The sequence below is a fragment of the Prionailurus bengalensis genome, chromosome E1 (assembly GCF_016509475.1).
Source record: "Prionailurus bengalensis isolate Pbe53 chromosome E1, Fcat_Pben_1.1_paternal_pri, whole genome shotgun sequence".
Lineage (NCBI taxonomy): Eukaryota > Metazoa > Chordata > Mammalia > Carnivora > Felidae > Prionailurus > Prionailurus bengalensis.
Genome location: NC_057347.1, coordinates 3,786,653 through 3,813,904, shown reverse-complemented (window position 1 = coordinate 3,813,904; position 27,252 = coordinate 3,786,653). Strand labels below are relative to the sequence as shown.

At 48.0% G+C, this 27,252-nt stretch overlaps 1 protein-coding gene across 3 annotated transcripts in view; it reads left to right on the top strand.

The window, feature by feature from the left end:
- STX8 (syntaxin 8) overlaps nt 1–27,252 on the top strand; it is a 255,952-nt gene that overhangs the window by 168,450 nt on the left and 60,250 nt on the right. For 2 of the 3 annotated variants that reach the window (XM_043583106.1, XM_043583108.1), the window contains one exon: nt 4,574–4,685. The exons of the other annotated variant lie outside the window; for it this stretch is intronic. In XM_043583106.1, coding sequence (XP_043439041.1) covers nt 4,574–4,685 — 112 coding nt within the window. The remainder of the gene's footprint in view (nt 1–4,573; nt 4,686–27,252) is intronic. 3 annotated transcript variants of the gene reach the window in all.

Below are 27,252 nucleotides of genomic sequence, written 5' to 3'. Positions count from 1 at the left end.
TCTAAGAGTTTCCATGGTTGCGTTGGCATTTGTCTGGCATGGCTTCTTCCCTGTAAGTATACAGAGAAATGAAAAGAAACCCGAGAAGGGTCACTTTTAAGAGTGAATGAATATGGTGGCCTCGCACCACGATGAATGCAGTTAGTGCCACCGAACCGCACGCTTAAAGATGGCTCGTGTGGCGAGCTTCATGGTATGTGTATTTAACCACAATAAACTTTTCTTATTTAAAAAACGAGTAAAATTTGATTTCATGAAGTTATGGCAAAAGTAAAGTCGTGTAATTTCTGAAATTCCTTGGCACCTTTATAAAGTAATGAACAATACTGTTCCGTACGACCATTTTTCATGTGATGTGGTAACAGAATCTTCATTATATCTATACAGATTTGCCTAAGCAGAATAGAAAAAGGAACAAAAATGCCTTCAAAAACTAGAGAACATGTCACAAATAAAACGTAGATGAATTAAGCATTGTTGTTGCTGAATCTTAACTTCCGTCACTCCTGTTAATATTAGTAAAGCACAGTTATCTGATCACTGATCTATTCCTATGTCCAAAATATTGGCAGTTTGTTTTTTGAAACCTGGAAGGAAAGTTTTACGCCTGGAACGTTTGATTTACAGAGACTTCTCTATTCTTGTTATCAGCCCTCTGGCGTTACACTTTTCATGTAACTTCAGTAACATGATATAATATAATATAATATAATATAATATAATATAATATAATATAATTAATATCAGTAACACGACTTTTTTAGCATGTCTACAGGGATGCTTTTGACCCGCCTTCCTGCTCCGACTTCCGATTTGTTTAGAGGCAATGGAGGCCCTAAGAGTCAGGGGACATGCTTCCTCCCTTTGGTCAGGCAGCAGGCACCCCTTAACTGTGACACTGAGTCTGTTTAATTCATACTAACCACGCCTTAGCAAAGTTAGACTTCCAGTGTTGCCAAACAATGGTTGTCCTCATTGTGATCCAGACTCACCTCTCTTCTGCCTGTCTTTTCAACTCTGCTGCTCGTTCCTTCGTCCTGTTTTTTAATGTGAGCTGGACCTACTTCTGTGGTGTTCCTCATTCTGTGAGTATTTCTTCGCCGTGTCTCGTATTTTTGGTGGCATGTGCTGGCTTCAGTCAATTTAATACCCAGATGTGCTAGACGTTAAATATTCCTGCTTCATTCTCCCCCTCCCCCCAAAGCACCTTTATTGCCAGTGGCGAAAATTCTAGACCTCAGGCAAATTTTTCAGAACAAGAGCCCTTTTAGCCCTTCAGTACTAAATAAATATCTCTAAGCACTTTGCAAAGTGGAGACTATAATTGCGATACATTTTCATATGTGAAGGGAGACGGAAAGGAGAGCCATCTAGAAGGAGTTTCTCTGGCCTGTGGCAAATTAGAAGATCTAGGTATTTAAAGGCATATATTTTTGGGGGGGTGGGGGGGAAAGGGGATAAAATGATCACTGATTATACCAATAGTAATCCTCAGAATGAGCACAGAAGTTTTACTATCTGAGTTTTTCTGTCCCAGCATCACACAACCTTGTTTATCTACACTGCTCATTTCAAAGAAGCCAGATCAGGGGTCTCTGGCATTGCCGAATGCCAACAACACTGCCTGGTTTTAGGCAATGAAAGGTAGGGAGAAGCCTTTGGAGAATTTTTGCCCACAGATTCAAGGCTCTGTATTCAAACTTTCCTCCCTGGGCGGATGGGTTTATTCCGAGGGTAGTAACTCCCACAGGCGATAATATCTCTTCTCCTTGCTAATGTTCCAAATCAGGCTCAGGTTCCTGATTTCCACCAGGAGGATGCCATAAACATGCTTGACCCTTGAGTAGCATGGATTTGAACTATGGAGGTCCACTCATGTGTAGATTTTTTTTTTCAATAAATGTAGTACAGTATAGTAAACGTATTTTTCTCTTCCTTAGGATTTTATTTAAGTTTATTTATTTTGAGAGACAGAGAGAGTGTGTGAGCTGGGGAGGGGCAGAGAGAGAAGGAGAAAGAGAATTCCAAGCAGGCTCCACACTATCAACGCAGAGCCCTACTCAGGGCTCGATCTCATGATCCGTGAGATCATGACCTGAGCCGAATTCAAGAGTTAGACCCTTAACCAGCTGAGCCACCCCCCCGCGCACTTCCTTGTGATTTTTTAAATAACGTTTTCTTCCCCGTAGCTTTACTTCACTGTAAGAATACAGTATAGAGTGCTTACGACATACAGCACATGGGTTAATGGACTATGTTGTCAGTGAGGCTTCTGGTCAGCAGCAATCGATTAGTAGTTAAGTTTTGGGGGAGTCAGAGGGCTCCTCCAACCCCTCATTGTTCAAGGATCCAGTGTCATTCTAAGTAGGTCTCTCTGAGCTCACAGCCCTGTAGCCTGAGCATTCCCCAAGGGGCTCACCTTGATGGGCTCTGCACTGTGACAATCAGTGGCGCCTTAATCCGTCGGACTTAAAAGTGCATCTCCGGCTCTCGGTGCTGGGTTCTCCCTGTGCGCCCTACACTGTCCTCTCTCATCTCTTTCTAGTCCTTTCTTTTTTCTCCTTTCCTGTTTTCTTTCAGGGAAGTTTTCAGACTTCCAGTCTTTTTCTCCCCACTGCTCATCTCTATTCATCACCTCAGTCAAGAGCATACCCTCCAGAGGCGTCCCTCTCAGCCTCCTCCTACCCTCTCAGCCAGCTTCCGCAGAGCCCTGTCCTCCTCTGCTCTGTTTTGTGTGTCCCAGCCAGCCACTTTCTCCCTTCGCTGTGCCATAGAGTATGGAGCCATCTGGAAGTGTGCCACCAAATAGAACAGAAGACAGGAATAGTCCAAGCAATACATTTTTTAAATTATTTTTTAATGCTCATTTATTTCTGAGAGAGAGAGAGAGAGAGCAGGGGAGGGGCAGAGAGAGAGAGGGAGACACAGAATCCGAAACAGGCTCCAGGCTCCGAACTGTCAGCACAGAGCCCGATACGGGGCTCGAACTCAGGAGCCGTGAGATTGTGACCTGAGCCGAAGTCGGACACTCAACCGACTGAGCCACCCAGGCACCCCAAGAAGTACATTTTTAAAAACATTATTGTATCATGGCTTTATGATATACTCTACAAATTAATTTGTAAAAATATCTTCTGTATACGTTTTCTTGCCATTTCCATGACCCATTTTCAAGTGCATCAAAGCTAGTGAATTAACACCTGTGTGGCTGCGTTCTCACAAATTGAAGACCAGAGCCACCTTCTCCCAACCCAGTTTCATCTCCTCATAGAAGATGTTTTGGGTTTTGTTCCTTGGTCATCTTAGCAGGATGCCAGCCATTTTGGAGTCAGTCAGGCTCTATGGAGAACGGTCTTTCACACATTTGGCTACTTAGTTTGGAAACTGATAGATATCCTCTTTCACTTGGAGTATGCAGAGGGTCGCTTCGCCCTCTTCTAGACACGGCTGACTTTGTCAAAACAGTTAAAGTCAGACTGTACTTTTGCGATCATAACCATGGATGAGGCGTTGTGCCCTTAGCTCGTTCTGGTAATGAGGACTTACAGAGGCTTAAAACCCTTTTTTTAATCCCCTAGAGAGGCTCTGTCCATCAGGGGCCAATCAAGAAAAAGAGTAACCATACTAGGTGTTTTACACAGAGGAGACGTAATACAGAGAACTTGTTGCAACACTGTGGGAAGGACTGAGAGAATAAAAAAGGGGAGGGTGGAGTAATCCAGAAGGTAGTACCTGTGCGAGGCAGCTACCACACAGACATGGGAGAAGGATGGTTAGAAGTGTGTTCCAGAGCCCAGGAGCATCCTCACCGCTGCCCTCCCAGGACTGCTGCCCAACCAGAACAGCAGGACCATGAGAGGATGACACCAGACCAGAGAAGGGCCACCTTGCTGGTGCTGGGGCCGCAAGGGAGGCTGCGTGGCTGCAACTGGGGTCACTGAGGAAACTCACAGAGACACTGCTAGAAGCAGATGGGGAAAAAGAGGAAGAAAGACAGCTTCTATCCTTCTCCTTCTTGCTTTCTGAACTCCTTCCAGTACCTAATATTGGCAGAATGCAACAGGAAGCTAGCTGGCAAGGGAATCCAGGGAAAAGTGGGGTTTGCAGACTCCAAGCCCCAAAATGCCAGCACAGGGTGAAGAAGGTCAGGTGTAGAGCTAAGAGACAACAGGTCATTCCTGGCCCGCAGGCTCTCTACGTGGGGACCATTGAGATGTTCTCTGTATCTATCTCACTGAAATCATCTGAAGTGCTTTCCCAGCCTTTCATGTTTCCTTCAGAATTGTGAGGTTCCTCATGGACCTGTTGAATTGGAAAAAGGTTTATATGTATTCTAGAAGACTGTTTGAGCAGAGCCATTGATTCCCAGCAACATAAATTTCAGAAAACCCTAAAAATATATACATTGTCATCAACAGAAGAAAGTGTTGTTGTCACATTGAGCACCTGGAAGAAATGATACCATTTCCAGTGCTTGGCAAGTGGACCTACTATGTTAGATAAACATAGACATGAACGAATGCACAACAGTTGCACTTCATGTCTTATCATGCTATTGGCTTATATCTTTCAGTTATTTCCTTTCTATCTCTTTGTGAAAGGAAGAACCGTGAGAAGTTATCTGTGAAAAAAGCGACAAACAGAAAGGACCGTTGGCCACCCTCTGCACTCTTAGAGATTGGAAGGTAAAGCTGAAGAGACCTTCCAGAAGTTAGAACCAAAGACAAGGGAGGATATATTAATTAGAGGCTTAGTCAAGATCCAAATGATGGGAATGTCACAATGAGAAAATAGGAGCAAGGAAATTTTCAAAGAGAAGAATGCAAGAAATTTCCCCAAAACTGAGGAACAGGAGTGACCATATTGAAAGAATCCACTAGGTTCCCAGCTTAATAAATGGAAAAAAGACCCATGTCAAGGCACAGAGTAATGAAATTTCAAAACCTATAGATAAAGAGAAATTCCCGTAACTTCTCAGAGTAAGTGGAAGGGGGCACAGGGTGGTGGTGGGAGGATCTGAAATCAGAAAGGCATCCAGTATCTCATCAAAAACACTGGAGGGCAGTGAAGTATTGCAGCAAGCTCCTGGCAGATGTACTTTCCCTAATGAGAAAGTTAACTCTAAAAAGGAGATATCTGGGGCGCCTGGGTGGCGCAGTTGGTTAAGCGTCCGACTTCAGCCAGGTCACGATCTCGCGGTCCGTGAGTTCGAGCCCCGCGTCGGGCTCTGGGCTGATGGCTCGGAGCCTGGAGCCTGTTTCCAATTCTGTGTCTCCCTCTCTCTCTGCCCCTCCCCCGTTCATGCTCTGTCTCTCTCTATCCCAAAAATAAATAAACATTGAAAAAAAAAAATTTAAAAAAAAAAAAAAAGGAGATATCTGATGCCAGAAGTGAAGGAGAAAAGTAAGGAGAATTCCCTGGATGATAGCAGTGGGAAGACCCAGGTCTGTGCAACAGACCAAGAGACTCACCATTCAAGAACAGATCTAGAAGTCAGGGGGAAAATAGAATGATATGTTTTCCTAGATGAAAAAAAGTGCCCTTAGGGGTGCCTGGGTGGCTCAGTCAGTTAAGCGTCCAACTTTTGATCTCAGCTCGGGTCATGATGGCATGGTTCATGAGATTGAACCCAGTGTTGGGTTCTGTGCTGATAGCATGGAGCCTACTTGGGATTCTCTCTCTCCCTCTCTCTTCGCCCCTCCCTGCTCATGCACATGCTCTCTCTCTCTCAAAATAAATGAATAAACTTTAAAAAAAAGAAGAAGAAAAATGCACTGAGAGGCTGCTGGAGAATATGTGATTTGGTAGCAGGGAATCGAAGCAATTGAAAAAGAAAGGCAATTATTAACTACAGGAAAATGAAAAGTAATACCAAAAAAAGGAAACATAGTTATAATGTATCACTTAAGAGTGAGTGTGAACATAGCCATAATAATTTAGACATTTGCTGTTAAAATAACCTAAATATATGATATAAGTATACAGAAGATGGGAAAGAGAAGAAGTGAAATGTAAGAGAGCTAAATCCTACAATGAAGGAAGAAATGACTATGTAATATCTAAAACTGATAGAATTTAGAGATTATAGTCTAAGCATATTATTTTAAACGGTGGAGACTAAAAATAAATTGTGGGAACTAATGGTGGAGTAGTCAGAAGGGAAGGCAGAAATTGCCCTTTTTTAAATAAACCTTTTTAGAATTATTTGAATTTTTAAGTTTGTGGCATAAATCATTTTGATGTAATCATTTTCTTTAATATTGAGATCTTCGTAGGTTCTGTTATATTGAGGGATAAGCTTCTAAATAGCAAACAGATCTGTTAATTAAAAAGAGTTTATTAAGTAGAAAAACATTCAAGTAACTTTTGAATAGATTTCTTTGTATACCTTTAGTTGCACATATTCCCAAAATGATAAGCTGCAGAAATCTCAGACTCTAAGTAGGTTTGTCATTGGGCACTAGTGGTATTCGTAGAGTAATTCTGAACCTACTTTGTGTGCCTAGTAGAAGAGAATGAGTAAATAAATATATTGGTGTACTTAGTAACCAGCGTGATGCAAATACCAAATGGGGGAAGTAAGAACGAACTCTGTGGTGTTAGATTGGAATTATAAGTATCATTGTAGACTCATGATTGAAAAGTAATAAATATCCTGCTTTTAATCAGTGAAAGAGCCTCGAAGCAATGACATTCCAGTAGCAGTGAGCATAATTAGTGCCCAGATCTTGGTTTCCAAATACTGTTTACCACGAAGAGGAACCAAACTCCTTGCAGCAACAGCTAATTCTAGGCTAGGGGAGAGAAATATAAGACAACCCTACAATATCTCATGGCAGAAGTTAAGGAAATGCACAAACTATGATGAAGGCATTTCAAAAGTATATAGGAGCTGCGTTAAAGGAATTCCCCATGGTCAAATTTGGAGCAATTGAAGCAATAAAAATAATAATGATGGTAATAAACACTGGATTTTTAAAAAATGCATTCATAAGTTCACATCAATAGTAAAAAAAAAAAAAGGCAGAGGTGAGCCTGGGGAGAGGGTCTTCTTGCCAGCTAATAAATGTAGGAGAGGGGCATCTGGGTGCTTCAGTTGGTTAAGCGTCCAGCTTCAGCTCAGGTCATGATCTCATGGTTGGTGGGTTCAAGCCCTGCATCGGGCTCTGTGCTGACAGCTCAGCCTGGAGCCTGCTTCGGATTCTGTGTCTCCCTCTCTCTCTGCCCCTCTCCCACTCACACTTTCTCTCTCTGTCTCTCAAAATAAATAAATAAACTTTAAAAAAATGTAGGAGAATGATAAAATTATGAAATCACCATTTTGCAAGTGCCAATGTAATTGTTTCAGAATCATCAGTGGATGCTGAACCAACTGGTGAAAGGTGATGGGAAATAGGATATTCAGTCTCAAATTATGACGCCACAGATTATTTATTAGTTGTAAAGGAGGAAAGATACTTGAACATCACCAGTATTAGAGACAAGCTAGCCTTACACAGCTCCAAATGCGACACAGCAGGAAGTAAATGCATCGTTATTTACGTCAAATTGTTAACTCAGGTCTGATCAAGAGAAATAATGAGAGTGGTGTAGACTGTCCTCGGCCCTTTGAAAGTGTCATTGCCAGGGGCGCCTGGGTGGCGCAGTCGGTTAAGCGTCCGACTTCAGCCAGGTCACGATCTCGCGGTCCGTGGGTTCGTGCCCCGCGTCGGGCTCTGGGCTGATGGCTCGGAGCCTGGAGCCTGTTTCCGGTTCTGTGTCTCCCTCTCTCTCTGCCCCTCCCCCGTTCATGCTCTGTCTCTCTCTGTCTCAAAAATAAATAAAAAACGTTGAAAAAAAAAAAAAAAAAAAAAAAAAAAAGAAAGTGTCATTGCCATGGAAGAAAGAGAAAGATGGGATAACTGTTGTAGATTAAAGGAGACAGAAGAGGGGCACCTGGGTGGCTCAATTGGTTCAGTGTCCGACTTTGGCTCAGGTCATGATCTCATAGTTCATGGGTTTGAGCCCCATGTTGGGCTGTGTGCTGACAGCTCGGAGCCTGGAGCCTGCTTAGGATTCTGTGTCTCCCTCTTTCTCTCTGCCTCTCCCCCACTTGTGCATGCTTTCTCTCTCTCTGTCTCTCAAAAATAAATAAACATTAAAAAAAATAAAGGAGACAGAAGATGCACCTTGTGATTTTGATTAGGTTCTGGATCAAAAACACACAGCTGAAAGAACATTATTGGGATCTCAAGGGGGATTTAAACGTGGACTATGTATTAGGTAAAGTCATTGCATCGATGTTAAAAGTTTTGGTTGTAACATTGGTTTTATGCTTTGTTGGAGAATTTTCCTTGTTCTTGAAAGATGCATGCTGAAGCTTTGGGGAATGAAGGGTTATGTGTTTGGGGCTTGCTTTCCAAAGCTTCAGCAAAACACACACACACATAATACAAAAACACAGAAAACAGATCCGCTAAGTATGATTTCATTATTAGGTAATGATATATAACAGTTATTCACCAGTGTTACTTGGTCAGTCTCAGTGAGAGCTACACAGATTTTAATTCTTCCAAAATTACAACATTGGGGAGGGGAGGGAAAATATAAACAGTGAAGTTTCCCATGGATTTCTGTCTTTGTTCACATTTAAAAAAATTTTTTTTAATATTTAATTTTGAGAGAGAGGGGGAGAGAGAGAATGTGAGTGGGGAGGGGCAGAGAGAGAGGGAGACACAGAATCCGAAGCAGGCTCCAGGGTCTGAGCTGCCAACACAGAGCCCGATGCGGGTCTCGAACCCACGAGCCGTGAGATCATGACTTGAGACGGAGTCGGACGCTTGACCGACGGAACCACCCAGGCGCCCCTTAGTTCACATTCTGATACATTGTCTGAGGAAGGAATGAGCACCTGGTGAAGTTCTAGGTGTGCCACGTGTATGCCCTTTCAGATCGGGCTTAAACTGTAGGAGGACCTCTAGAGATGACTCCACTTTAGTGTGAGCAAGGTGAGACATTAGGCAAACTTTGTAGATGCTGCTCATATAGGGTTGAAAGGCTCCAGCTACTCAGGAAGGCAACACCAGTCTCACTGCAGGCTTGTCCCTGAAGACCTTGGCTATCTTCTTTTTTTTTTTTTTTTTTTAATTTTTTTTTTCAACATTTATTTTTGGGACAGAGAGAGACAGAGCATGAACGGGGGAGGGGCAGAGAGAGAGGGAGACACAGAATCGGAAACAGGCTCCAGGCTCTGAGCCATCAGCCCAGAGCCCGACGCGGGGCTCGAACTCACAGACCGCAAGATCGTGACCTGGCTGAAGTCGGACGCTTAACCGACTGCGCCACCCAGGCGCCCCAAGACCTTGGCTATCAAGAAGGCAAGGTGCAAACCCTAAGCATTGTCTACCCAGATAGTGAGCTTAATGGGCTCCCTCAGGGGGAATTCTTTATGAACTTGACTCAGTTTAGTTTCCCATCCTAAAAGGCATCACTCTGTGGTGAAATTGTTTGGATGTTTATCTTTTCACTCCACCGTGAGCTTCCTGAGGGGTTTCGACTGGATCTGTCATTCTGGTTCCTAGCAACTAGCAAGATGACTGGCTTGGAGTTGGGTTTATTTGAAAGGCAACTGAACTAATGTGGGTGAGGATTCTCTGGGTCTTCAAGTCAGGCTGGAAAGGTGAGATTTGAGTAGGTGAAGAACATTTGTTAGATTACGAATGGTATGAATTGGGTACACTTGGCTTTGGTCCAGTATACCAATGTCTAGGACCATCAAAAAGAAATACCACCTGTCACGTAGGTAACTTCCTCAAGTCTGGTAGCTTGCGGCCACGTACTGCCCATCATTCACTTTGCAAAAACGTCCACACGTGCCCTACGGTGGAATATCCCTCAACCAGAAAAGAGAATGAAGTCCTGATACATGCTGCAATATGGATGAACTCTGAAACGTTCTATTAAGCGAAAGAAGCCAGATTCAAAAGGTCACACCCTGTATGATTCGTCTACACAAAATATCTAGAGTAGTTAAATCCATAGAGACCGAGGGCAGATCAGTGGTTGCCGAGAGGTAGGGCTTGGGGAGGAATGGGGAGAGATTGCTTAGTGGGCAGAGGGTTTCCTTCTAGGCTGGTAAAGACGCTCTGGAGTTAGGTCGTAGCAGTGGTCCTACAACACTGTGGGTGAAATTAATGGCAACGGACTTGCATGTTAAAATGGTAAATTTTAGGGGCGCCTGGGTGGCTCAGTCATTTGTGCCTGCGACTTCGGCTCAGGTCTTGATCTTACGGTTCGTAGGTTCGAGCCCCGTGTCGGGCTCCGTGCTGACAGCTCAGAGCCTAGAGCCTGCTTCGGATTCTGTGTCTCCCTCTCTCTCTGTCTTTCTCCCGCTGTCTCTCCCGAAAATAAACATTTAAAGCAAAAATTTAATGGTAAATTTTACATTATCTGTATTTTATGCCAATTTTTAAAAAGCCACTAAAAATAAGGACTAATTCTTAGGAAGACTAATTTCTCTAGGGTCCTGTGGTTTCAGGCAGCACAAGCAATTTGGGAAGGCTGGGGGTTCCTGGTTTAAAAGTTCCAGTTTCGTATAGAATGACAGTAGATTATTCAAGCAAACTAGGATAAGCCGGGGGCACATCTAGCTTTTAACATGTTGCTCATGAGGAGAGGCATTTCTTTCTGATCTTTCTGAGTATGTCCCCCTTGTCACTGTCAGAAAAGTGGCAAGGATAGGACACTGGATCTGACTCAGCGCGGCCGCTCTTCTCTCTGGCATGACGGTTGCCAGTCAGCAAGTTAGAAGCTCCAGGGAGGCTGTTCCCTTCCTGGCCTCCCGGCTTCTGACTTTGTTTTCTTTTTCCTCAAATACTTGATTTGGATGCCTGTGAAATCAGCCCCTAGATTTGCACAGTATGGAAGGCCCCCCATTGAGTGTTTGATAAAGTTTTCGAGTTTTGTAAAGAACAGCGACCAGATGTGGCCAGCATCCGTGGTTTGTGGCCAGCGCTCTGCTGAACTTTTTCTTCCCATGGAACCCTTTCTGAAGTTCTTTAACTTTCTATGACACGCCAGAGCCTTGAGGGTCGGGGTGAGGTGGGATGGCCCGGCAGACCGCGGGGAGATCTGTGTTCCTGTGGTTGTACGTGGCTGGTCGCGGGTGAGATGGGAGGAGAGGGGGAAGGAAGGAAATGTAAGAAATGAGCCGGGAGGAGAGGGGGGAGGGGTACTGAGGTCGAGGAGGAGAGACCCCCATCCTCCGCAGCCCCCCTGGTGACAAGTGCCTCTGTGTCCCTAAGGGAATCTGCTTCCTGTGCTGTGATTCCTTTTCTTGGGTCTAACAAATGAAGTAACCAACAGTGACTTATTTCTAGAAGATTTCCTGAATTGATGAGAGGTGAAAACTACGGACTTTTGGGTTAAGGCCTGCAGACGGCCAGATCTGTAGCCGAAAGCTCGCAATGACATACCTCGAAATATTTCTTCTCCTCGCTTCTGTGAAATTCTGTGTTGATGTGTGCCATCGTTTCGAGGCCCGTAGGCCAGGGCTCACGTTTTCAAATGCCCATCAGGTAAAGAAAATGAGAACTGCAGTCCAGGTTTGCAGAGTTTGGGGGTGCTGGGTACGTCACACGCCCATCTGGACGGGATGCCTGCCTGTCAGGTGCTGGGACTCACTGCCCCCTGGGAATCTGGGCCCTGGGTTTACCGGATCAGCTGCTACCTTTCCTTTTTTTTTTTTTTTCTTTCTTGAGAAAAAGAGAAACCACCTGATTTTATGTGAAATTTGTGAGTCTTTGAAATTCTGTCCACATCAGAACACAACTGCAAACTAGACCTGGCTGTTTTGGCTGTCAAGTTAAGGCCAGTGATTGAAGTTAGCCAGTCAGTTCTATAGACACAAAGGCTGGATATGATGTGGGGGGTCGTGCAGAGGCCAAAGAGTTTACTTTTAAGAGTAACACAATTTCGGGCACCCGGGTGGCTCAGTCGGTTAAGCGTCCCAGCTCTTGGTTTCAGCTCAGGTCATGATCTCACGGTTCGTGGGTTCGAGCCCCGAATCAGGCTCTGTGCTGATGCGTGGAGCCTGCTTGGGATTCTCTCTTTCCATCTCTCTCTCTCTCTCAAGAATAAATAAATAAACTTTTTAAAAAATGTAGATAGAAATGTGTGTGTGTGTGTGTGTGTGTGTGTGTGTGTGTGTAAATATAAAGCCAGGAAATCCTCCATATTAAGGAAATTTGAGCTTTGATGAGAAATAATTTTATACCCTGGTTGGGGGTGGAGTGGATAAGAGGAGACACTGTGGGTCTTGGTAGGTGGGGACAGGGGCATGAGGGTCTCTGGTGCTGGGCAGGGAGAACCAGGCGGCGGATGCAGAGCACAAAAAGAAATAAATTACCTTGGCATCAAAGACAGGACTTCCACATTTACCTGAAGCCTCCTGGTCGTGTGTGGGCCCAGCTCCCCCTTCCCCAAATGCAATGGGAAATGCCCCCCCCCCATTACTTAAAGGTGAAATCTACAGGTAAAAGCAAGGAAGAGCCCCATGCCAACGTAGCAGAAATCCTGGGCCATGAACAAGGTAGATGAATGTTGCCTTCCGCTGTTATTTTCTGTTTGTAACTTATTTCCTTGTACTGCTAATCAGTTCTTGTGCGGCCTGGGCTGTACTCACTGTTTGTTACTTGGGTGTGTTCATTTGCTCTTAAAAAAATAAGGAAGGAAGGAAGGAAGGAAGGAAGGAAGGAAGGAAGGAAGGAAGGAAGGAAGGGGAAGGGAAGGAAAAGAAAAAAGAGAAGAGAAAATAAAAGAAAAAAGAAAAGAAAATTTTAAAAAGTTAAGGGAACCCCGGTGAACTTTCTTTTTTAATTAGGTAGGATCAATGAACATGCCATTTCTCCAAGAAGAACCTTATCCAAGATGAAACGGGAACGCAGGCATCATCCCCTGGGGCAGGAGTGGCCATGGCCAGGAGCGAGTGGAAGAGGAGAATGCCTAGGATGGGGAAGGAGGGCTGGTGGCCAGTGGAGTCGGAACTAGAACATTCTGTGAGAAACCTGCGAGCCGCTCTGGCCGGTGTGCCCGCCTGTCTGTCCCCAGTTGGGACGTGCCCTTGGCCTTCCCCACCCCTGGCCCGCCATCCATCACCACCGTGCCTGCCTCCCCTGCGCTGATGGCAGAATTTATAGTCAGGTTCTGGAAAGGATGGAAAGGCATGGCAAGCGGGGTGGGGCGCCTGGGAACCAGTTGCGAAATGATAAATCAAGGCCTCTTTCAAGTCTACGATTATTTTGGCATCTTCCACTTTTGGGTTCTTTATACGAGAGGCTTTGAGAAGCAGGGCCACGGCTTACCGTGTATGAGTTTTGTTGGTTTTTTTTTTTTTTTTCTTTTTTAAGAGGGAAAAAAAAAACCAGTTACAGTGATCAATTTGCCGGCTTAAATAGCCGTTGGCTTCTTCGTGGCTGTTTTGCACCTAGGAGTAGAGATCAGAGCTGCAATTAACCCCGTTCCTCTGATTTTACTGTCTCTGGGTAAACTGAGCCCCATCCATCATGCCAAGGGCCCGGGAGAAAGTTGGAGTGGCTGGGGGTATCCGGGACGACAGTGTGGGCGGGTTTCTAAGGCTACCCAGGGAACAATTAAACCGCCACCGTTCCTTGCTCCTCGCAGTGGAGCAGAGACCTTTGCCTCTCATTTGCTGGTGCAGAGACATCAGACCCCCGCTCTTCCTTCTCTGGAATCAACCCCACCCCTGGGTTCCAGCTGTCCGTGCCACTCAGTGCTCCCTGCGTGCCACCCCCGCCCCCCCCCCCCGTCTGCACATCTGTCTCTTAGGACTGCCCCTTGTTCCCTGTTACCTCCTGTGTCTCAAACCAAATTCATCATTTACAACAGCCCCCCTTCCCCGCCCGCCCAGACACACATACCATATATCTAACCTCCACGCCCTTGAAACCAAAACAGACAGCGAGCCTCCCTCGGGTATATGTGTGTGTGGCACGACCTTCCCAGTCCCTCCTCCTCCCCCTCCACTGATTCTCCCCCGCCCCCACCAGGCCACGGTGGTTCTCACGCACCCACCCCCGGCCTCTCCCTCTGCGTTCCTGCTGCCACCACTCAGGCCGGCTGCTGCTACTGTCCTTTCCTGAGAGGCTCCCCAGCATCCCCATCTCCGGCCTCACCTTTCTCCTGTGCATCTCGGACACGGCCACCCACTCGATCACGCTGAAACCCCACGCCCCATTGCCAAGCCGCTGGCCGTAATCCTGCCGGAAGTGCAGCCTGGCCCTGCGACACAGCACCCAGCCCTTGGCTCTGGGTCCGAGGCCCCGTGCAGCCCCTCTGCCCTTCCTCTCCACTGCCACCTTCGTCCTGTGCCCCTGTGGGAACCCCCCCTCCCTGCCGAACTGGGTATCCCCAGTCTACTGCTGCTGCTGCGCGCGCGCCCACGCTGGCCTTCTTCCCCCGGTTGCTGTCCCACTTTACGTCTGCTTCAGCTCTGCTTTGCAGTTGGGTCTTGTGGCTAATCCTCCACTTTCCCCCCACTCGAGCATGTCTTTTTACTCTTTATTAACGAAACACGAACGGGGGCGCCTGGCTGCCTCGGTCGTTTGAGCGTCCGACTCTCGATTTCAGCTCAGGTCGTGATCCCAGGGTCGTGGGATCGAGTCCCCTGTCAGGCTCCACACTAGGCGTGGAGCCTGCTTAAGAGTCTCTCTCTCTCCGTCTGCCCCTCTCCCCCCACCCCCTGCCTCAAATTAAAAAAAAAAAAAATTATATTAAAAAAACAACAATACACAAACATAAAGGGACCATGCCTCTTCCTGTGTGGTCACCACAGGGCAGCAAAGTCAGACAGGCCAGCGAGCCTGGTGGGGAGAGTCACTGGTTTAGCCTCCCTCTCTTGACTGGGCCGGGGGGGGGGGGGCGGGTAGGAGGGGGCGGTCAACCCCGAGTGATTGCTGCCATGTGGGTCCACCTTGATTTTTCAAGGAAAGCCGGAAGTCTTAATTTCCGGGTGAAATTGCCTAATTTAATTTCTTTTCACATCATACTTATAAGGTACCACCTACCAGGGAAACATAGTCCCTTGCAGTTACAAGTTAAAGACGACTACAACGTGGGGCGCCTGGCTGGCCCAGTTGGCGGAGCGTGGGACTCTTGATCTCAGTGTTGTGAGTTCGAGCCCTGCGTTGGGTGTAGAGATTACTTAAATATAGGATCTCAGGGGCCCCTGGGTGGCTCAGTCGGTTGAGCATCCAGCTTCGACCCAGGTCGTGATCTCACAGTTCGAGAATTCGAGCCCCGCGTCGGGCTCTGTGCCGACAGCTCAGAGCCTGGATCCTGCTTCGGATTCTGCGTCTCCCTCTCTGCCTCTCCCCCACTCATGCTCTGTCTCTCTCTGTCTCTCAAAAATAAATAAAATGTAAAAAAAAAATTTTTTTTTAAATATATAAGATCTTTAAAAAAAAATAAAGTCTACTACACGTGCACCATGGGTACGAAATAACAGTGGATTCTGTGTTCAGATACAAAACAGGGTAATAATTCTGCTCTTCAGGATGGGTCTGTGATCCGTAAAAGTACGTGGCGTGGAGATTTGGGAATTGGAGGTTTAGCCTACGAATTTGGGATTCAAATGACAGGGGAAAAATATGGCAGTGTTGGCCACTTTGCCTTTTACAGATGACCTCAGTAAGACAACATCTCCCTTAACCAGCATAACCAGATGCCTTTAATGTCTCCTGGTTATTTTCATTTGGGAAAACGTTCCAATGAAACAACTCTTACATAGAATTTTACTAGATTGACGTTAAAGGGCAGGCCCTTTGGGCGGGGGGGGGGCGGGGGGAGAGGGCGCGGCTTTTACAGGTTGAGAGTGTCTGTATGTTGGGGAAGTTGGGGGAGATCGCAGCCCGGTCCAGGCAGATGAATGACAGAAGGTCACGGGAGGGAATTCAGCAGCTGTCTGCTTTGATAGGCTGAGAAAACACGAGGCACTGGCCTCAGCAGGTGCACGGGAATCCCTACACAGGTGCAGATTCCAAGTAAACTCTTCTGTGTGGCATTTGGGTCTCTGTGACATTCATCAGACTTTTACAGAGTCCCCGCCACGATGCTGAGCATTCGAGAGGGTCCCGAGGTGCACGGTGCACGGGCCAATGTCCCTCCTGCACGTTGCCTCCAATCTAGGGGGAGGGATAAAGAAACCTCACAACCACAGTGTTAGAGAGAGAGAGCATGTGATTCATGTCCCTGAGGCCCTACATGACCCACCTAGGAAGTTAATAGTAATTAAGAGGCAGAATTTTCCACGGTGCTCTCAGAGCTTCATGATACTCTTGGGATCCTCAACTCACCTTCGTGGGAGAGTTTGATTTGAATTGTGTCCATCTTAAAAAACTTCTTTAATGTTTATTTATTTTTGAGACAGAGACAGAGTATGAGCAGAGGAGGGGCAGAGAGAGAGGGAGACACAGAACCCAAACCAGGTTCCAGGCTCTGAGCCGTCAGCAAAGAGCCCGATACGGGGCTCGAACCCATGAACCGTGAGATCATGACCTGAGCCGAAGTCGAATGCTTAACCGACTGAGCCACCCAGGCGCCCCGAGTCTTGTGCATCTTAAATCCACACTGAGGGAAACCAGACCCAGTCCCGGTTTTTATGGAAAAAGCCCTTTCTGAGCATAGACCAGGACTCTGAGTACAAGCTTTCTTGGTTTGTTTTTGGAAGCACCTTGTTGCTTGATCACGGATGGGTCGAGAGAAAAAGGAGAAACGCTTCACTTACTAGCCTGCGTGACCCACATTGTGCCACGTTGTACTACATGGAGGGGGAGTGGTGGATGCTGGGATTTCTGAGATGCCCAGATCTCAGCGATTCTGACTGCAGTCTTGGCTCCCTGAATCTCTAGCTTCAATGCAGACATCTGGGCATGGGTGGAAAGGACGCAGGGCAGCGATTGCGTCCTCAGGCTACCCATCAGAATCGCCTGGAGTCCCCTCCCTATAAATTCGGATTGAGTTCCTCTGGAGCGTAGCACGTTGGGATGTTGAGATGGACACCAGCTCGTCCTCAGTCGCGGACCGACTCTTTGCCTGTGCCCCGCACTGGACTCTTAGCCTCCCGAGAGCAGAGGCTGCGTCTCGTTCATGTGTTCATTCATTCGAGAAGAGGTTACGGGGCCTCTGTTCTGTGCCACACACTGTGCGAGGTCCTAAAGAGACAAAACAGACCTGGTCCCTGGACTCCCCCAATTTACAGCTTAGAAGGGGAACCATCATTTAGCACAGTGCCTGGCATGGTGGGCCCTTAGTGAGTATTTACTGAATGAATGAAGGAGGGGGCGGGGGAGGGTAATGGTTGTCATCAGAGCACTTTGAGCACAGAGTCACCTGTGTCCCTGGATCGCCTGGAAGCTCGGAGGCGGTGTCAGCCAACCTTAGAGCATCGAATTAGCCGGGTCAGCATTTGGAGAGAGGGGACACCGCAGTAAGAAACAAATGGTGCTCAGCATACTTATCTGGGAGCGCGGTGAATTGGCCTGGCACCTGGATGGGAGGGACATTCCAGAAGGTCTTGTGAGCAGGTTTGGTGATTGGAAGGTCCCTGCTGGCCCCAGGTATACATACTTACCTCCAATACGTACAGCACCCTCGATCGTGTCAGTATTCAGAGTTCTGTCCCTTGTGTTTTCTTCTATACGAGCCTTTTAAGGTTCATTTAAACCCGCTTCCCCCATAACAGTTTTAAGTTCTGGAACTGAATTCTCTCCAGCCTTGGGGGCTTTGAGGAACTTGAGCCCTCATATTCAGGGAGACAGTGCTGCACCTGAATTTTTATACCATGCTTGAAAAATTAAGAGTAAAGGGCTTGGGGGGAAAAAAAAAGAGAGTGAAGGGCTTGAAAACCCTATCGATAAATAGAACAAATAATAAAAAGGAGGGAGGAGCCTGTAGAAGACGTGAGATGCCTGGTGGAAAATGAACAGTCACAGGGAAAGAGAAGCCGATGTAGAGCCGGGGAGGGGGCAGGAGAGGGGACAGCAAGTGGTCCATGGGGTTTTGAGTGGCTGGCCTCTAGCTGTCATCACCTTCCATTGAAATCCTGATGAGTTCTTTTTCTCCCACACCTTCATCAGTGGTTTGTACTCTGGGAAACTGCTTTTCCTCTTAAATTTTTGTACACCCAACTTTCTTTTTTCAAGAACGTGTGTTATGTTCTTAGGGGGTTTTTTGTTTGGGGTTTTTTTTGTGTGTGTGTGGATCTTTTGGACTTGTGCTTTCTGTGGTTCTTTCATAATTCCTAGATTCCTTCTGGCTGATTTGAGTCTTGACTTCCTTGCTCCCCACTTTCTGTATTAGGTAATAATAATATCTCTAATTGAGGGGTGCCTGGTGGCTCAGTTGGTTGAGCATCCAAGTCTTGATTTCCATTCAGGTCATAATCCCTGGGTCATGAGATCGAGCCCCATGTCAGGCTTCATGCTGAACATGAAGCCTGCTTAGGATTCTCTCTCTCTCCCCCTCTCCCTCTCCCTCTCCCTCTCCCTCTCCCTCTCCCTCTCTCTCTCCCCCTTTCTCTCCCCCCTCTCTTCCTCTCCCTCTCTCTCTCTCTTGCCCTCTGCCCTCCTCCCCCACTCTTACACTGTCTCTCTCTCTAAAATAAAATAAAACAAAAATAATAATATCTCTAATTGCATATTGATGGAGAAAGGGATTTAAAAATAAATTTGCCCACTGAGACAATATGTCTGACATGAAATGTATGCATTATGTGTTAAAGGTATAAATAAATGTGTGTGTGTATGCACACAACTATTACAGAGGGTTCACATAACACCGATTGTTTAAAAGGCAGAGACAGAGAGAGAGAGAGAGAGCTCACCTGCTGATCACGCATGCTGTCATGTCAAGGGAAGCACTTAAAAGTGACAAATCTGAGGCCAAAGCTCCAGGTGCGGAGAAGCTATTTTGAGCAAGGAGCTCATCAACAAAGCTGGTGTCGCGATTCAAATTCAACACAATAGTGGATTCTACGAAAGAGACTCAGGGAAGTGAAAGGCAAAAACATCAGGACCCATTTTTCAAATGGATGGATGGGTGGATGGGTGGATGGGTGGATGAGTGTGGATGGATGAGTAGATGGATGGATGAGTGGATGGATGGATGGATGGATGGATGGGTGGATGGATGGGTGGATGTGTGGATGGATGGATGGATAATGGAGAGATGGATGGATGGAAGGATGATGTGGATGGATGGATGGATGGGTAGATGGATGGATGAGCAGATGGATGGATGGCTGAGTGAGTGGGTGGACAGATGAGTGGATGGATGGATGGATGGATGGATGGATGGATGGATGGATGAGTGAGTGGGTGGATGGATGGATGTGTGGGTGGATGGATGGATGGATGGATGGATGGAAGGATGATGGGTGGATGGGTGGGTGGATGGATGGATGGATGGATGCGCATTTTTCCTGCGGAACCCTCAGGATGTATTTTGCATGCATGTGAAGGGATACATGTTTCAGAAATGTACTTCCAGCCCTCTCAGGCATCATCTGGAGGTTCTCTGATGTGAAGAAGCTCTCAGTTCCCCTGGATAGTTTTCTGAGCGGTTCAGACTACCTACTTTTCTGTCACATTAAAATGATATTCTCCAGGCACCTGGATGGCTCAGTGGATTGCACGTCCAGCTCTTGACTTCAGCTCAGGTGACGATCTCATGGTTCATGAGTTTAAGCCTCAAGTCGGGCTCTATGTTCACTTTACAGAGCCAGCTTCAGACCCTTTGTCTCCCTCTTTCTGGCCCTCTCCTGCTCTTGCTATTTCTCTCAAAAATAAATAAACGTCAAAAAAAATTTTTAAACAAAGAATATTTTAATTTTTTTTTAACGTTTATTTATTATTTTGAGAGAGAGACACAGAGCACAAGCAGGGAAGGGGCAGAGACAGGGAGACACAGAATCTGAAGCAGCCTCCAGGCTCTGAGCTGTCAGCACAGAGCTCGATGTGGGGCTGGAACCCACAGACCACAGACTATGAGATCATGACCTGAACTGAAGTCAGAGGCTTAACCAACTGACCCACCTAGGTGCCCCAAGAATAAAAAATTCTTAAAAATGCCATTCTCGAGGCAACGTTTTGGTTTGAAATAGGTATTGGATTGTTGTGAACTCCATTCATTTCTCCTTTCCCTTTTCTAGCCAGGGCTTTGTAGGAACTATGTGAAAGGGAACAAAAAACTAGCTATGCTAACATGGGGGGGTGGGGGGGGAGGGCAGGGAGTAAATGTCACAAGTACCCCACATCACCTTACACATTTTCCTCAGGGACAATCACTACCCACCCACCCACCGCAAGTACCCGGTCATCAACTTAAGGCAACGTTCTTATTCCTAACTCCTGACGTGGTAATGTTGGACCCGTAATTCTGGAAGCTGTGGCTGTGTCGGGCAGTTGGGTCTGGAAGATTCCTTTTGGTTACTACTCCCCAACAGAAAGGGTTTTCACCCCGGGCACTCAGCCTTTGCTTTTCTGCAAAGTGCTGAATCCTCAGCCTGGAAAAGTTCCTAAGTCTCTTCTTGGCAGAAGGGTTTTGAAATGCTAATACACAGCTGTAGACAGGTATGAATACCCATCAGCCTGGAATGTCGCACCTATTCAGAGTAATCGAGCATCCTTGAATATAATCTCCTTTAAAACATTGGAAATGTGAAACCAAGTTGCTTCAAGCTGAGAGAGAGAGACTTCCTCCAGACTCCTGAGGCATTTCGTCTCAATTAAACTGGAAAATAAATAAATAGCCACAGACACCCCCTACCCCCCCCATACACACACACACACACACACACACACACACACACACACACAATGTTTGTGCTTAAGCTTCAGGCTGGTATATGGAAAGAGCACATGTGTGTGTGGCTCCAGGCTGTGAGCTGTCAGCACAGAGCCCTACGCACGGGGGGCTCGAACTCAAGGACTGCGAGAGAGACCCTGGCCTGAGCTGAAGTCTCTTTCGGGGCATACACATATGTCTATGTGCGTTACCTTTTTAACACCATTTTGGGATCGTATCTCCTATATGAGGTAACTCCCTGGATTCTGGCAAATGTCTTCACCAACACAGTGCTTCTCACGACTATAACTTTTTGGAAAAAAAAAAATGTGTGTATTAGATCTTTTTTACACGGCCTCCTGCTTTAAGCAAGAGTGAACATTTCTAGAGTTTATTTTAAGGTATATTTTAATTGGAAAGTTCAGGGCCACAGCAAACTTAAAATTGTATGCTCATTTTCAATGGAGAAATACCACACAAAAGGGACGCCTGCGTGGCTCCCGTCGAGCGTCCGACTTCGGCTCAGGTCATGATCTCACAGTCCTTGGGTTCGAGTCCCCTGTTGGGCTCTGTGCTGACGGCTCTGAGCCTGGAGCCTGCTTTGGATTGTGTCTCCCTCTCTCTCTGCCCTTCGCCCATGCTCTCTCTCTCTGTCTCTCTCTCTCTCTCAAAAATAAAAGAACATGTAAACAATTAGAAATCTCACACGAAAAAGGAGATATTGCCTCTCATTCCTATTGGCGGGGGGGGGGGGGGGGGGGGGGGGGGGGGATCGCGTATCGCGTCCTTAGGCAGGCAGGCCAGTCTTGGGTGCTGTGCTAGGTGAGTGAGACCGGCAGTGTCTGTAGTCCTTGCTCTCTGGGAGCTTCTATCGCAGTGGGGGCTGGAGAGGAGAGACGGTAAACTTAAACAGACATCCAAATGTCACACTCACCCGTATTGTGATAGTCTAGACAGCCAGAAGGCCTTCTGGATCCAAAAAGAATCCAGTTCTGCAAAAACTTCCGTCATTAACATCATCAGGATTGTCACCAGAGAGCGGCTTGGATAACCTAAGCGCGGTTCAGTAATCACGACAGATTATTGCAATACAATACCGTCAGCTCCTTTTGAACATTGCCAAATAGCTCATAAACTTGAGGTGGGTGAGACACCATGGAAGATCTAGATCTTTAGGGGAAGACAGTTGCTATTTTCGCTCTTTGCCTTGGTGCGCCTTCACCTGCCTTCCTCGCTTTGCGGACGATGTTGGCTAAGTTACCCAGAGCCAGCACACCGATTTGATGATCTGTTAAAAAAACAAAACACCAGGGGCGCCTGGGTGGCACAGTCGGTTAAGCGTCCGACTTCAGCCAGGTCACGATCTCGCGGTCCGTGAGTTCGAGCCCCGCGTCGGGCTCTGGGCTGATGGCTCGGAGCCTGGAGCCTGTTTCCGATTCTGTGTCTCCCTCTCTCTCTGCCCCTCCCCCCGTTCATGCTCTGTCTCTCTCTGTCCCAAAAATAAATTAAAAAAAAAAAAAAAAAAAAAACAAAAACACCTGTCCTCATCATCGTCCGCTGGTGCTGTGGATGGAGGAAAAATGATGACATCTCTGGTTCTTAGCCATTCTCTCTGACTCCACATCCAGCCCTCATTTCCCATTCACCCGGTCGGTCCCCCATTATGAAGCCAAAAGCACTGCTTAGGGCCTGGTTTATTTACCTAATAAACTGGCTCTTGTATTGCCTGGGAAATGCTAGGATTTTTTCCGCCAAGCGATCCTAGTAACAGGCAAACAGAGGTCCAGCAGTCAGGTCTGAAGAGACAACAAAATGAAGGTCAACTAATATCGCCATTATTCTGCTTCCTGGTGGCCATGACAGCTCGGGGGTTTATTTGAAGATCCCAGACTCCGAATCATTGCACGCATTGTTAGCTGCCCCAGTATTTTAGGCTGTGCCAACAGTCTCAGATATTAATGTATTCTAGAGATCAGTGAATGAAGAATTCCTCCGCACTTTTTTTCCTTTTTAATTTTTTTTTTTTTCCCCCCTTTCCATACACTTTGTAGTGTCTTTGTCCGCCAGACGTTGCTGGGCATTTCTAATGAGAAAGCGAAGAATTGCAGAAGGAAAAAGGCAAAGGCGGGGGCGGGGGTGGGGGGTGGGGGGTGGGGGGGGTGGTGGCGGTGTGGAGTAGGGAGAAGAGAACAGGCAGGGAAAGCCAGGGCGTGTGTAGCACTTTAACAGTCAGGTGACATTTTTACAAGCTAGTCAGGTACACAGGACCCATTGGGGACGGTGGCGTTGGCCATGCGGATTCAGAGCGGAAAGCGCGCTTTTCGGAAACGTCTGACTCATTGATTAGCCCCCTCGCAACAAAAAAACGCACTCTTATTTATTTATTTATTTTTTGAACATCATTTTCCCTGCAGGGCGCCCGGCCTTGGTGCTTGCTTTAGCATTCATTTCGCTCCATTATCACTGCCCCCCTTCCCAACCCACCCTGGGCAGCTGCTAAAAGGGGGAAAAAAAATTAAAGCAATTCATACTCCTGGTGACTTTATTGCTGCAGAATAATTGGTTTCTGTTCGCAAAGAACATGATCACTCCAAAGGCCAGAAAACAGAAAAGTCTGTCTGAGAGAGGGGTTACGGAGGCTAGGGTAGGAAGGGGTGTGCGTAGGGGGCGGGGCGGGGGTGTGTGTGCAAATCACGTTCTTGGAGAGGTAATTAGCTAGCAATTAATTTCTTTAATATCATTCCATACTGGGGTTCGTCCTTCTGTGATATACGTACGCCTGCTGGTTTCTAGCACGCCCTTTGCTACCTCCCGGAGATGGTAATGAGACCGAGCCCGTTAAAGGGCTCTTTAGACAGCGCGGTGCTTTGGGGAAGGCCCGGGGTGAAATGCAGACCCTCTGAGGGCTTCTCCCACACACAAGCAGTCCCTTTGTTTCCTGTTTTATAAACCAGAGGCATGTCTAAAATTGCAGGGAAAGTGAGAGGGGCTGAAGGGTTTGCGCCGGAGGCTTGGCTCTCCGTATTTAAAAAGAGAAAAAATTGTTCGCTAGTTATTCGTGCCCGGATTTGATAGGCAGTCTAGGGTGTTTTTGAAGTTCTGAAGGAAGGTTCTCTGAAGATGTAAGCGGGATCTGTCTTTCACTTAGACTTAATTAAGAAACTTGCTGGCTTTGTCTGTAGGGAGCCCATTACGCGCCAGCCGCGGCCCCCTCTGAATAGGGGCTCAGCCTGGAAAGTGTATACATGCCACACCGCCTTTGTGTCGTGTTGCCAAACTGGAGGCAGGAGCGGGCGCAGACAAGGCCCTGCCAGAGGCCATCCCTTGTTGTTCATCGATGTGAGCCCCCCGGCCCAAACAGAATGCTCCGGCAAGTGGAGGACATTCCTTAGGGGCCTAGAACTAATGAACCTTTTATAAAATGAATATAGTAAACAAAAAAAGTGGCAGGGGAGTGGGGGTGGGGGGGGTGGTGGAAGAGAGCCTGTCTGTTCTCCCCAGCGGCCTGTTCCGAGATCCTGAGGACGGGCCCGAGGGGGCTCACAAGAGAGGTGAGCAGGGGTCCCCCCCGCCCCAGCCCTTTGTAAGGAAACCGGGAGGTGGGCGGCCGGAGCCCGGCCTGGGGCACAGCCTCGGCCGCAACTTGCTTCCACCCGGCCGGCCCGAGGGGACGGAGTTTGCTGTGGTCACTGTTCGTAACCTTGAGAATAATTTCCCCCTGGTGGGCCGCTGTGGCCTACCCTATTTAGAAGCGAGTCGCTGAATGCGGGAGGATAAAGAACAGTGGGAAGGCTGTGAGCAGTGGTTAATCAGCTAATTCGCATTTCAAAAGGCACTAATAAGAGGTGATAAATTCAAATAAAGCCCCGGGTATGAGTACTTTACTCGCTCTGGAAAGCCTTGGGAGAGCCTCACCGGTCTCTCTCTCTCTCTCCCCCCCCTCCCCCTCTCCCTCTCCCTCTCCCTCTCCCTCTCCCTCTCCCTCTCTCTCGGCCCCAGCCCGGCGTTCTTCCTTTCCCTTTGAAGCAGCGGGACCTCCCGGGGTACCTGCTCCTGGGCCCGCCCCTCCCTCCGAGCACGTGGCCAGCTGCACCTTGCTGGAGCCCGCGCCCTTGGGGATCCGCCGCGCCTGGCCACCCCGGCCCTGGCCCCTGTTTGCCCGGACCCTCCGAGCACCCCGCTGCCCGCCACCTTACCGACTTTATGAGATCCAGCCCCTTCCCTCCCACGTAGATGGCAACTGCCTTCTTCCTTCACCTCGGCCCCTCTCTTCTCTGATCGCTGGCAGCGCTCGGCCAACACCATCCGGGCGCCATCTGCTCGCTGTGACGGGAGGGATCCTGCCCTACATCCCCCCCCCCCCCCCCCGCCACCACCACATCTCTGTCGTGGGAGCCTTGCTGTCGGGGCTCACGCGCCTGCCATTGGGACAGAGCAGGGTGCGCCGCGTCTCAGGCTTTCTAGGGGGGCTTCTGGAGATTGGGTCTTTCTGCTGTTGCAGGCGCTCCCAAGGGTCACTCACCCAGTGACCGGAAGGTCACCCAGCCAGCCAGCCCAGTGACACCGTAGGTACACAGCTGTGATGCCAGCGATCAGTGATTTTGTTTCCACCGGGAGTTCAGTTCAAGTGTTGGAAACTGAGCTCGTCTGAACTCTTTTCCCCCAAGTCTCCGGACCCTTGGCAAAATGGAGAATATTGTGGTCCGTGATGGGACTTGCCCGTACAAGGAAAAGGAAATTTTCCGTAGCATCCTTGACCCGGATGCCTGAAACAGCATCACCCGTTTGACACTTCCTGGTTTTTCTGGGGCCATCATATGCCTGTGCGATCTTTCCCAGGTGGTCCCTGCTTTCATAACCTCTGAGCACCTTAGCCGCATCGTGTCTGGAAACCCATCAGGAACCGAGCTACCACCCTAATTATGTACTCGAAGGAATGACGTTCCATCTTCTGGCCATGCACGATGTGCAGTTTCCCCGGACTTTGTCACGGACAACTTGATGATAGTTGGGGATATCCTCACAAGCCCTAAGACAACCACTGACCTGTCAGGGTGTAACTGGGAGCTGGCCGGCCTTTGTCAAAGGTTTGTCGCCGATGACAGAGGCTTTCTGCTTATTAGCATACATACCCTCTGGTCTAAGTCTGACTTAGACTCTGAATTATTCTAGAAGGACTCCTGCTTTCAGAAGGCGTGTGGACCAGATGACCTCCAAGGTCCCTTCCATGTGAGCACACGCCAACACTCCTGTCCATCGCCAAGGGCGCATGACCCATCAGGTTCTGCCTCGGGACACGGGACTCCTTGGCTGTCAGTTAGCTGAGAGGTTCTCAGGGTAGAAACCCCACAACGGAGTCCAGCTTTATATCAGAAGAAACTCGGCTATAGGCGACAGAAACCGTCTCTGAGCACTTAAGTGCAAAAGGAATTTATTGAAAGGATACTGAGAAGTTTGAAAAAGAAATCGTCAAGAAGGCCGGCGAACCAGGCCACAACATGGAGAGAAACCCAACGGTGCCTGCAACCTCACCACAGAACCTTCTGGAAGAGTCCTCCACACTGGCTGGCCCTGCCGCTGATGTTCCTGGAGATGGGGGCCACTGATGTTCCTGGAGAATTGACGTTCCTGTGGCCATGACCAGAGTGAATGCCCCACGGTCCTTAGTCATAGCACCCGAGTGGCAGGGAGCCAGGGGATGCCAACGGTGGGCCGTTTGCCCCTCCCCCCCACCAAAGCCCACAGAGCAAAGAATTCCTCAAATACAACAAGTGGATCCAGATGCCGAGCCGCCGAAAACCCAGCACGTGTCCACTGTAACTCTGCTGGGAGTTCTTTGCCGGAGATGCGGATGTCTTCTTGGGCTCCTCTCACTGACCCAGGCAGCTTTACCCAAGACGAGTTACCTAATTTGGGGGCCCCAGTGACCAACGACAATGCAGGGCCCCTCGTTCAGAACTTATTAAAAATGTCAAGAGGGCTACAGCAGAGCATTAAACCAAGCGAAGGCCCCCTTCTCACCATGGGACCCGTGTGACTGCTCAGCCTTGGCTTTACCTCGGGCCCTCGGTTGGGTCTTGGGGCCTCTTTAGAAAGCTGTGCAAATGATTTCCGATCTATCAGTGTTATTTCATTTTATGTCCTGCTCACAACTTGGGGCGTGATTATAATTATCCCCATTTGACAGTTAGAGCCAGTGAGGCTGCCACTCCCACCCAGGCCTTCCCCACACCGTGCCGCTGTGCACCAGGAGCGGCCAGAGCAGACAGCCGTGCGGCGCCCCCTGGGAGGTACACGGCACTCTCGGGGCACCGTCCTCCAGAGTTGGTGCTGCTGTAGAAAAGAGACAGTTCAACTCACTTTAAGGGCTCACCTGCATTGCCAGAAGGAGGGAGCCCAGTGCTCACCAGCCAG